The sequence below is a fragment of the Monopterus albus genome, unplaced genomic scaffold (assembly GCF_001952655.1).
Source record: "Monopterus albus unplaced genomic scaffold, M_albus_1.0 scaffold192.1, whole genome shotgun sequence".
Classification (NCBI taxonomy): Eukaryota; Metazoa; Chordata; class Actinopteri; order Synbranchiformes; family Synbranchidae; genus Monopterus; species Monopterus albus.
Window position 1 is genome coordinate 903,690 of NW_018128072.1, and position 12,502 is coordinate 916,191.

General features: G+C 42.7%; 1 protein-coding gene across 1 annotated transcript; it reads right to left on the reverse strand.

Moving 5' to 3' along the window:
• Nucleotides 1–861: 861 nt before the first annotated feature.
• Nucleotides 862–12,475, reverse strand: cacng6b (calcium channel, voltage-dependent, gamma subunit 6b). The gene is made up of 7 exons (XM_020617589.1): nt 11,093–12,475; nt 9,631–9,740; nt 8,782–8,837; nt 5,305–5,890; nt 3,582–3,706; nt 2,672–2,809; nt 862–2,439 (listed from the first exon to the last, which is right to left on the reverse strand). The coding sequence occupies exons 4-7, from the start codon at nt 5,661–5,663 to the stop codon at nt 2,219–2,221; spliced, it is 843 nt and encodes a 280-aa protein (XP_020473245.1). The 5' UTR covers nt 5,664–5,890; nt 8,782–8,837; nt 9,631–9,740; nt 11,093–12,475; the 3' UTR covers nt 862–2,218.
• Between the last annotated feature and the right edge of the window lie 27 nt (nt 12,476–12,502).

Consider the following 12,502-nt stretch of genomic DNA (forward strand, 5'->3'; position numbering starts at 1 on the left):
ATCCGAAACTCAAGGAGGAATGATGAGAGGCTGCCAAAGTAAACTCATGTCATCCACTCCACAGGTACCATTCCTTACAGCAGGTGTGAGTAATACCTTTTATAACTTTATGGCCACTAATATTTTAGCACTATATGGATAATAATTGTTAAGGTTTTCCTCCTTGGCGAGCTTCCACTTTCAGGCTATAGGTACTGTATCAAGAATTCTAGGAAGTCCGTTTCCATTTACAAACATGCAACCAGTGCCTATGCGTCATTTGTCACTGAGTGTTAGTAGCGCTATTAACAGCTATATATACAACCAGGATAGTGTGTCATGGATTCATCTTCTGATCACCTTGAGTTAAAGCATGTGTGGGTGCTTGCAGGTGAGCAAGTGAGTGAAAGTGACTGAATGCCACTCAACTCCCCAGTGGACTGAGTGTGACAGTCGTTACTGGGATGTCTCTGAACTGACTGGCCAGTTGTCTGTGTGTATGGGGGTTGGAGCTGGGAAGGAGGACTACTGATTGCTGGTCCCCCCTGTAGACAGCAGGGAAAGTGAGGCACTGAGGTCAAGGGTGGAGAAGTAGAGGAGGGCACAGAGGCATGAGGGCAGGCTGGGGATGCATAGTTGAAATTCAAGGGTAAGGTTGCAACCACTGCAGTGAAATGCATTTCAATGAGCACTGTCCTAATTATAGAGGAGCGGGGGTTTTTTGGAGGGGGGCTGTTTGCCAGAGAGGTTAGGAGTCACACTGTGAAAGGGGGAAAATGGGTGAATATCAAGCTTGAGGGCAGACAGGGTGTCACATCAGCAAACAAATAGAGGCAATTATTTTATGTCAAATCCCTTTAATGAAAAGTAAAACTGGTGCCACATACTGTACATACATATGAGTGGAACTGAACACAGTTTACATTATGTAGAATAGTAGAGAGGATGAGCATCCTGTGACAAAAATAAAGTACATTTATGGCTTATTTTTTGCAAATAAAGTGACTACAGACAACACAACAAACAGTGACCTGTTCATAAAGTATAAACACATTAATTTTATGTACATACAAAATGATATTTTAGTCTTTTCTCACAGTTGATTTTATTCAACATACATTAATATACTGAAGCAACCTTCTTACAATAGCTGTAAAACGCATATAGTAAGTAATAAATAATGGCAATGAAAGCTTTTTTAATCAAGAATTATGTGTTAAGAAGCTTCATAGGACTTATTGCTAGAATATTTATGATACTGTTTGACTCGGTTCATAAGCCAACATGTAGCAGATATGCCAAGTAACATTTTAAAGTACTCATCCATAATCTATTGACAGCATCAAAACAAGGCATATGTTGCTTCACTGACAACAATACATTCCAAAAGTATGTTAGGAATTTTCAACTATAGAAACCCATTTACACCTGGACAACTTAGAACTTATAATTTTGTATCATAAAACTTATAATTTTGTATCATCAGTGTGTCAGTGTCGTTGATTTTTTCTTTGTCTAACCTTAACCATTGTTGCCATGAAGATGAAGGCCCCTTAATTTTAATGAAATAGTCATTTCAACCCAAATCACAATGTTTCTCCAACCTCAGCAAGGTACTTATTTCAGCCCAAAGCATTCTCCTTCCTTGCAATCAAATTATTTTTGTGCCTAAACCTAAGCAAACTTTAACCATAGCACTGTCACATTGTAAAATGAATTTACTTTTCAACAGTGATTTGTAATGACTTTGGAAGTCACAGACAAATTATGTAGTTCTACCAATAGCGGAGTCAGATAAAAAAACAAAAACACTTAAGGGTAAATCTAGAGGGCATGGACAAACATGTTTTATCATATCAAACCACCTACAAAAGGTTTTAAAAAAAGAGATGTGTTTGTTACTTGTGCTAGCAGAAAGATTATATTTGTGTGGTTGTACAGCTACAGGTAGGCTAACAAGCTTATCTATGACCCCAGTAAACATTAAAACCTAAACAGTTAGCAGTAGTCCTGTCCCCCCTCCTTGTATTTTCTACTAAAAAACATAAAATATTTGCCTAACTCTAGAGGACTTCATCATGTGTGGATTCTTTTTCTGTATTTATTTTAATTAAGACGTAGTATGACATCTCTGACAAGTTCAATTCCAACAGCAGCCCTCCAAAAATGGGCTTTTATTCTGTCCTTGCTCTCAAACAGAACATCAAGAATACTATATGCATATTTCAGCATTCAAGTGTTAGGTGCCACTGTTCTTGTGTGGGAAACATTTCTGCCAGGGGCTGAAAGGAAGGGAGAGGATAATGAAAAGAAAGCCTCCAAAAATAAGAATGGCGCCAGCGGAGGCCATACAAGCTATGGACCAGGACAGCTTATGGTGCAAAGGTATGGAGTGGTCACTGGACAGCAGGGCCAGCATGGACTGGTGGAATATCAGGATGGAAAGAAGGACCAGTACACCTGCACAGAGGAGGGAAAGAACTGGAGATATCAGAGCAATTAAAACAAAACAAAATCAAAAAACATCAGGAGATCATTTAATACAATGTGCTCTCTAAGCTGTGGGAGACACATTTAGTAATGTCTACTCACTACCGATCATAAGGACCAAATAAACATTGCTAATCATCAGTCAGTTAGAGATTTGTCGTGGCTAAGTGTAAAGTTGTAACTCTCCAGAGTAAAGTTCTACCTGACAGGATGAAACAGAAGGAGGCTGGCTTGAGAAAGAAGTGCACTCCTTTGCTGAGTGACATGGCGATACAGATGGAGCCTGTGACCATCATGGTCAGGCTCAGAAGGGCCAAAATAGCTGCTGCAAGATTCAGATCTGTGAAGGACAGTGAACAGATGTGAAAACAGGAGAGAGATCAGTATACAAGTGCATGCAAGAATCTGTGAAAACTAATGTAGGAAAACTGGTATCCATAAGTTTTTACTGTTGAAATGTAGTGTGGAGACTGTAGTAGGACCAGACATTTGAACACTTGAGCCACCTGCCATAGTTTGAATCCACTGGGCTTTTACTTGTTGAACTTGATAGTTGAAATAGGAAAATACAAACAAGGAGTGTTGTGCCATTTCATGTGGTAGCTCTATTCAAAAAAAGATTTTATTGGCAGCGTAAACCTGAGCAGATGAAACCCAACAAGCAGCTCAACATTTCACAATAGTTTTCGCCAGTTTTGTTTTCTGACACACCATCACCCAGATATTATTATTATTTTATTAATTTAAATACAACTGAAACAGTTGTTGGCACAAAAGAGAAGAAGCCCCCCCCAAAAAAGGTGATAAACAACAGGAAAAACAGTATACGCTAGAAACACTTTGTTTTGCCCATCTACACACAGCCCCCCCCAAAAAAGGTGATAAACAACAGGAAAAACAGTATACGCTAGAAACACTTTGTTTTGCCCATCTACACACATTTTTAGCTTTGCTGGCTGACAGCTGATGTTACTGGGCTAAAACATGCAAAAACCACCAGTAAGGTCCTGTGAGCACAGCAGCGAGCATCTTTATTGATTTAGCCTCTGTGTAACTGTTAGTATTTATCTGTATGCACAACAAAATTTGTAGGGCAAAGGATAATGTCTCACTCTTGTTAGTGGTCTTTTTGAATATGACCGCGTTCTCCCCAGATGTGAAGAATTTGAAGTAGGTGCAGTTGGATTCTGTGGGTAAAAAGAAAAGATCAGATAAAGAGATCAAACCCATGTACACACTGACAAAAACAGACTTCAGTGGATGGTTGGTGGTCTCCTGTCATGTGCCTCCTGTGCATCCATGCATTCTGTTCTTTCAGGGATCATTCCTATTTGTATCAAAGTGGTAAGCATTAGCTGGTATAGCCAGAGACACCCAACTGCTACACAGACACACATTGCCCACCAGCGCACATATGGTGCTGCCAGAGAAGGTGAGAAACCGATAAACACAGAGGGTGGATGGGAGAGGGGGAGAAGGAGAGGTGTATAGGGCCGATGGAGGATATGTGGGGTGAGCAAAAGTTGCAGAGGGGATGCAAGAAAAGTGGATAGATGCTCAGAGAAAGAGATAGAGAAAAGGAGGAGTGAGTTGGAGGCAGATGGAGGGGTGGTGAGTGAAGGGGAAGAGAGAGGGGAGCCACAGATGGAGCAGGAGGTGAGGGGAACAGGAGATGTCAAGAGGGGGAGGAAACACAGAGGGGTTGGTTAATACTGCATTAGACATACACTCCCTCAGCCTGTCTGTCCCTCATCCTCATTTCCCCCTCTCTATATTTAGACAAAAACTGTGAAGTAGTCAGATTCCACTTGGCTTCACAAGCGCATAGTGATGACTTTCACCAACTGAATATTATGTGGTTCAGGATGACCACATGCTTGCACACACAAACACATATTCTCACACATTTCTTTCACACACAAATATGTTTGCGCACGAACACATTTGCAAACATTTTTTTATTGAAGCAGACACAACATTTATCAGCCTACTGATTTCTTTAACACATTATGCTATCACTGACAACTGATTTGCTCTGATTCGCTCCCCCTGCTGAGGCTATAATTATTGAGCTGTCATGTTTCTCTCCAGCAGGTCATGAGGATGGATGACTGCTCTTGAGATGACAGGCACGGCATCAACGGAACGCAAGTTGCTCGGGACAGGAGCCAGATGCATGTAAACAGGGACATGAAATGGAGAAGCAGAAATGGCAAAAAACAGTTGTTTTTCTCCAAACATGATGAGCCCACGGCCATCTGTGACAGGCGGCATGGGCCAATAGTGTGAGAAAAATTGTGAGAAGCGTCCTGGCTGCTCTCACACACCAACAGACTATCTTGGAGTCACAAAGATTTATATCTGCCAGCTAAAAGCAGCCAGTCCTTGACTGGATATAAAAAAACAATCCTGTTACACATCATCATTCAAAGTGATGTACTGTATGTAAGTAGTGGTTATGCACTGTATATACAAGATCTGTATCTCTCATGTATGGTGATATTCTTTTTTGTTTCTTCAGATCTAAGCGGCTTCCCTGAGACAGGGAAAAAGGAAAACTCCACCTGCCTTGCCCATCTATCTCTTAGCTCTTCCAGTACCTGCCTCAGTCCACCTTTAGAAGAAAAAAAGAATTGTGGCAATTACATGTATATGTTTTTTTTTCCTTAGTGAAACATCATGTGACCCCATTAATTATTAATTCATTCATACTGATGCACATACTGTAGCATGGAGGCAGCCACAATGTAGACATGCATTGCTGGGCAGCCCAGTTTGCAGAAAAGTGGAAAAGTGGATGTAACAAAACAAACACATTCCCTCCAGAAACCTCACCTGCTCACCTTGTAGGCAGCGCAGAGAACACACCGACACATGAACACAAACTCACACAGATACGCGGTAGCCTTCCACAGGCCATAATGGACCATCTGGCAGGTCTGGTTGCCACTGAAGTTCTTTGGTTGGGCCAGCTCCACCCAAAACTCTGTCCCCATGCCCAGGATCGTCAGGGTCACACCAATGATAGACACAAAAAATGCCAGCTTGATCTTTCCCTCCTGGCTGTCGCTCATCTTGTGGGTTCTCCTCGGTCCTCTTCCAAATTTCATTCCACCCCAACCCCAACCTTGTCCAGCTCCTGCCACCCCAAGTCGACCCTCTTCATCTTGTTGCACAAAGAAGTTGGACCACATAGTGATCTTAACTGGCCAGACACAACCAGGAAGTGCAGGAGAAAGGACTGGATGCTTGGGTTAAAGATTAGGGAGGAAATAATAAATTAAAAACATCTAAGGAAGCCTAAGGAAAGAGAAATCAGTTGTGTGGTTAAGGTTGGATAGGATGGGCTGGAGGTAATGATAAAATGGGGAGCGATGGAGGCAGGACCAGGAGACCCAACTTCTGTTTTCCATTCAGTCCTCTGAAACAGAGAGATGAAACAGAAAAATGAAAGACGAGCCAGCATATGCTTCATGAAACAAAATTGTTTCATCACTGGCATAAAATTTAATTTCCTACTGCTTTATCGGCATCTACAGTGTTCCCTCCCTAAAAGCCATATGACGTGCTCTCAGCCAACAGTAGATAAGCCATATGGTGCTTCCCTGAAAGGCAGATTTTGCTTCAGATGAAGAAACAACTGGGCTGGATGGACCAGTGGAGTTGGTTGTTACGGGGTCAAGGTGATAGATAACACAGCCGCGCCAGTCTGGACCACCCGTCTTCTATTTTCCCAGAGGAGTTGACAACACAGCTCTTCTCCAAGCAGGTACACTAGCTCTGGCTTAGACACAGATCCCATTTGATCTGAGGGGATAAAGGGTTGCCACAAATACCTCCCATCCTGCATTACGTGTACCAGCAAATAGTGGGAATGTGCAGTCATGGCTGTTGCTTTTTGAGTATGCATTTGATCACTGTGGGAGGCATATGCACTGTGGGTTAGTCCAGGTTTATGAAGTTGTTTCTGTTAAGTATATGCCCTCTGGAGTAGTTTAAACAACATCAGTGACTGGACACAACAGTGTCACCGCTCTGTACAGTGTGCATGATGAGAGGTGATAATTCAAGACTGAGCCCCATGAGAGAGTGGGGGCTGCAGCATTTAAGTCTGCTGTACAATCCAACAAGTTGCATAGCTGAGACAAGAGGCCTGGGTAGTTAGGAAGGCAGCACCAGCAGGCCACATACAGACAATGGATAACTAAATTCAGAGCTTTGTGCTGAAAGCATCACAGCTTTTATCTAAGCAAGGCACTACATGATCCCACAGCTACTTTCCATACAGTGTTTTGGAGTAGTGCTCGACATGAAAATTCAAAAGCTAGAGTTTTGCAGTATACAAATACTCTTATCAATGTATTTACCTGAGGTGGAGGACTTACAGTAAGTCACATATCTGAGGACTTGAGACTTGCTTGACTAACAATGGTAAAAGACTCAACTTGACTTAGACTTGAGACAGTTGACTCAAAATTAATTCATTTTTTAATTAAACATTTGCATTGTTCTAGCTATTGATATTTTGTTTTTTTAAACGCAATTGGGTAATTTCTAGTGCAATGTGCGCAAACCTGGCAACCTACCAGAACGCGGTAGATCACGAAAGGGCATTGGGACGTGGCGGGATGCGGTTAACATGGAAGGGTGCAGTTCGAAAACAATAATATCTAGATTCAAGGATTATGTTGTCAGTGGCGGTAATAAAAAGAGAACAGCGGCATGCAGTGCAAAAATAAGCAACAGGACCACCACCACATCCGCATTCATCGGTCGCTACAACACTCACAAAGAAAGGTAAATATGTGAATGTCTTAGCAGCTAACGTTAGCTAACTTGTTGGCTAGGCAAACGTTAACCAGAAAGCTAACATTAAGTTCAGGCTTTTGGCTTCGAATCACGCTTCGAGTTTCTGATGCTCATGAAAGGCATGCCTTTTATTTAATAGCTGTGTTAATAATCACAGGGGGCTTGTGAAAATTTCACTTAAATACGTGATATTCTCGTAACATTAGCTGTTATTAGCCCTGACAATGACCATAAAGTAGCCTCTAATTTGAAATAAAAAGAGAGAAGGAATGAAGAATACAGATCTTGTTGACTATATTTATTTCAATATAACAGTGTTTATTTTATGCCCTGGTAGGTGTCCTAAAATTGTGTTGTAAATTTTTGTTTTCAGGGTTATATTACAGTTTCAGAGCCCCACTCGTTGTTTATATAGGAGGATTTGTTTGCTGCAAAACGTCAGTAAGATTTATAAGGTGTAAGCAGGCTGCAACACTTTTTGTTAATGATTAAAATAAAACAGCTTTTTGTGATCAGTGTCTTGTAACCGATTTTAAATGTGGAAAATGGGGTAGAGCAGCAGAATTTTGCATGACTTGATTTGAAGTTTAAACTCAGCTTGCTTGATTCTCACCACATTAACTTGGGACTTGCTTGAGACCTGAAGGTAGGACTTGAGACTTGCACATGTGCGACTTACCCCCGGTATTTACACAACCAGAAATAAATAAGATTATTGACAGTAGAACTTGGAAATCAGTTAGAGCTGATGTGGTTAGTTCGTTAATTGGACAGAAAATGAACCAGCAGCTGTTCAAGTCAAGTCAGTTTTTATTTATATAACCAACCAATCTATCACATACACAATTGTTGAAGAAAATCAGATGTTACAATCAGCCCCAATGCCAAATGAACATGTGCTAAGTTAGATTTTAACTACAACTTATTTGGAAACAGTAGTTATAAGATGATATCATCACAATACAGCCACATTCGATAAACTGTCTTATCAGCTTATCACCTAGCACTAACTGATTGTAACCATTGCAAAGGGATAAACCGTTGTATTATCAAGAGCAAACCAAAAGCAGGTACAGTATGTGCATGTCTCTGAAAGATTGGAATAGCACCGGCACCATAGAATACTTGTCCAACATTAAGTGCAATAAAAAAACCAAGACAGCAGCTGTTGAAAACCACATTAGTAGTCAGAATTACAAACCTGGATCACATAACCACACAATGATCAGAGAGGTCAGAGCATGCCAGGCTACTCTACAGGGGATAAAAGACGATTGCTTAGTTTGCTATGTGTTTTTGTGAATTACAGTGCAGCAGAAACTGTGGTGCACCGATTTAGGTTCTGTATCCGTTGAGCAGAGGATACGCTTGTACACACGGGTGCATTTTATGTTGAGAAAACCCTTTCTACCATTTCAACACCGAAAGCCACTGGCATCTGTGTGTCCTGGGCATAAGAAAGCAATAAAGATGCACTTGAGTTAAAAGAAGAATAAGTCTGACCTGTTTGGTGTATGTTGCTCAGTTCAGGAAGACGTCACGCTTGAAACTTCATAGAGCTGGGAGTGGTGATGAGAGAGAAGGGGGAGAAAGAGGTATGTAAGGGTTATGGAAAGTGAGTGTAACAGGGGAGGGGGCTGCAGTCTGGTTGGTTAGTACTGTTTATGATTAAATGTGTCTTTGCCCCTCACGCTGTGCCTGCAGCTAGTGTTGAGTCTCAGCAGCAGCACCCTGTTCCTACTCTGTACATGTTTGTAATCTTAAATCAGTGAGCAGAGGTGCTGCTGGGTGGTTTGTTTGCATGACGACAGTCCTCACAGCATAATTGAAAACATGCCTGTATCTGTAACAGTCTTGCTGTGTGTGTATGTGTGTGTGTGTGTCTATTTTAGACAGCCACCTGTTAATGACATTAAGTGACGGTGAAGGAGGAGCCCGTGTTTGTATGAGAGGGGCCAGGACAGCATTTTACAGCAACACACTACATTTTGAGGAAAGTGAAAGTCTGACAGAGAGACAGAGAGCTGAAACCAACAGCAACATTTGCTGTGTTGAGAACAAATTTGTCATTGAACCTGAAGTTGTGCTAGAAATTTTTACTGGAAGCAAAAGTGAAATGAAGAGACCAAAAGAACAACAGACAGGGACACATATTGAGATATGAAAATCATGTGAAAGAGAGAACAGTAAAAATGTGGAAAAGCGGGGTAAAAAGGTGACAGAACACTGATATCTGAGGTAGATGCAGCAATGGACTGCACTGGCTGAAAATGAAATGATTTAGAGAAGAAAATGAGCTGCAGTGCCCTTTCCTTCCTCACTCAACACAGTCCAGAGAGATTTAAGACTCACCCTGGTCTTGTGGAAAGCTTTCCTAGTGGCCCAGCCCTGCTTGGCTCTTCTACAACGAGGTTTCATACGTGGCACAGAGAGAGAGGGGCCAACTGCCAGCCATGCTCCTGCTCCAGGAGGGCAAGGAAGGGGGATGGGAATGGAGGGGCAACAGAGAGGGGGATGCAAACTCAGAGTGAATCAGAGACAGACAGAACAGGACACAACTGGAACTAAACAAGCTATAGGCTGTTACAGGAAAATAAACACTTCCAGTGTCCAGAATAGTTTCATTTGGAGAAAATGCAGTGAAACCACAGAGCCAATTTTAGTGTAGTTTGCAAATGGAATTTTTCTGCAGGAAATTGGTGGGTACATAACATCCATGATGAATCCATTCATCTGGACAGCAGCTATCTGCTTTAATACACCTGTGTGATTAACACTAAATTAACACTGACTTTACTTTTATGCAGCCTGTATCTGCTCCTCCATCATATGAGAAGTGTCTGCACCCAGTAAGAGGCCATTAGTTATCTGCAGTACGCTTATGTCTCCAAATTACTCGTGTGCCTCTGTCAGCAGTACTAATGCTCAAACACACAGAACTGCACTCATGTAGAGTAACATGGGGACAGCTGCAACACTTTTTACGCTTAGTCTCTGACTAACTGAGCTATGTACACATTTTTAATATATTAAACATATATCTGCCAGCTTCTTAGCCATACCATTAAAATATGTGTAATTATAATAAAACAATTTACATCTGAAGAGAAGAAGTCAGATGTTGCGACTGACCTCATGCCTGGGGACAGTTGCACTGGTCTATAGGGACAATTGCAAAATCCATTCAAATATATTAAAATGGTACAAATTAACTTACATGTACTGTATCTATAAAAATCACTGTTTTTTTTGTTCTTCTGGGGGTTCAGTAGCCTACATTGCTCTCAGTTGGTGTTTGATGCCTAACTTCTGTCTTAAAAGAAAAAAAGGTACAGGGTGGTGTGGCAAATACCCAAATTCTTTGCCACTGACATAGCTTTAAGATGGCGGCGCGAACGAACACAGCGGCCTCTCTCTCTCTATGCTGTGTACCTAAAAATGTGTGTTATAGTGTGTGTTCGTGTTTATTGTGTTTCAGTTCTGGTGCACGTAGTTCAGCATCTACGTTGCTGCCAACATACAGTCTCCAGTGCCCTGTGGATATAGGATACAAGTCAAAACATTTCAACTTGGACCAGGAAGTTACAGAGGAACTTCAAGGCCTGGGGCTTCTTTGCCGGATTCCTACATCATCGAACATGCCAGCTGCATCACCCCCTGAGAGGAGGTGCCAGAAGCGTTGCGAGTGTAAACAGAAGCGGGGCAAACTTGGAGGCATAGCAGGCTAGGCTAGCAGCTAGCTCACACAGACCCGCGATACCATCCCTCATTATGGCCAATGTACGCTCACTGGACAACAAAATAGACCACATACAGCTCCTGAGATCTGCCCGGCATGATGCAAGGAACTGCTGTGTTTTCATCTTTACGGAGACACGGCAAAACGACAACATCCCGGACTCCACTATCCAGCTAGCTGGGCTAACATGCTACCGAGCTGACCGAGTCCTTGTGGAAGGAGGTAAAACATGTGGAGGGGGAGTTTGTGTTTACATCAGCAATGCTTGGTGTCGGGACGCTGCTGTTATTCATAAACACTGTTCTCCAATGATGGAGTTTATTATCATCAAGTGTCGGCCTTACTATTTATGTAGGGAGTACTCATTAATTCTGTTGATAGCTGTGTACATTCCTCCCACTGCTAACACCAGAGATATGAGTGAGCAACTAAATGAACTCTACCAGGCCATCAATGAACAACAGACGGTCCACCCAGGCGGATTCCTCATCACAGCTGGGGACTTCCATCACGTGGATTTAAAGGTTTTACTGCCCAATCTGCATCCCATGTGGACTTTCTGATGAGAGGAGACAACACACTGGACTTTGTGTACACTGCATGCAAGGGAGCATACAACGCCTCCCCCCTCCCCTACCTGGGTCTCACATCACCATCATGCTGAGACCTGCATACAGACCCAGAGTGAGAGTCATCAGAACAACACAAAAGGAGGTACGTGTGTGGCCGGAGGGGGCTTCTTGTGCTCTGAAGGACTGTTTTGACACTACAGACTGGGACATTTTCAAGCAAGCAGCCACTCACAACAATCACATAGATATAGAGGAATACACTGAGGCCGTCACAGCATACATCAAAGTGCATTGATGATGTCACTTACTGCAAAAATATTACTGTTCATGCCAACCAGAGGCCATGGATGACAGGTGAGGTTCACAGACTCCTGAGGGCTCCGGGATGCAGCCTTTAGCGCCGGCGACACCGCAGGCCTAGCAAGTAAGAGCCAACCTGTCCCGTGGAATCAGGGAGGCAAAATGCCAATACAGCAAGAAAATATCTGGACACTTCAGCAACACTAGAGATGCACAGAGTCTCTGGTGAGCCATCCAAACCCTCACCCCAGATTTGTGATAGTGGCATCTCTGTGCTGAACACCCTCAGTGACTTTTTTGGCCACTTTGAAACACAGAACAACACACCAGCACTGAAGACCACCTCGCCCCCAGGCGAGGAGATTGTGTGTCTGTCCACAGCCAGCGTGAAGAAGACCCTCTCCAGGATTAACCCACACAAGGCAGCTGGACTGGATAACATACCTGGTCATGTTTTAAAGGACTGTGCCGAGGAGCTCAGGGATGTCCTCACGGACATTTTTAATATCTCCCTGAGCCAAGTGGTTGTTCCCACATGTTTCAAGGCCGCCACAATATTTCCACTTCCAAAGAAGCCCCACCCAACCAGTTACAATGACTATTCGCCTCTAGC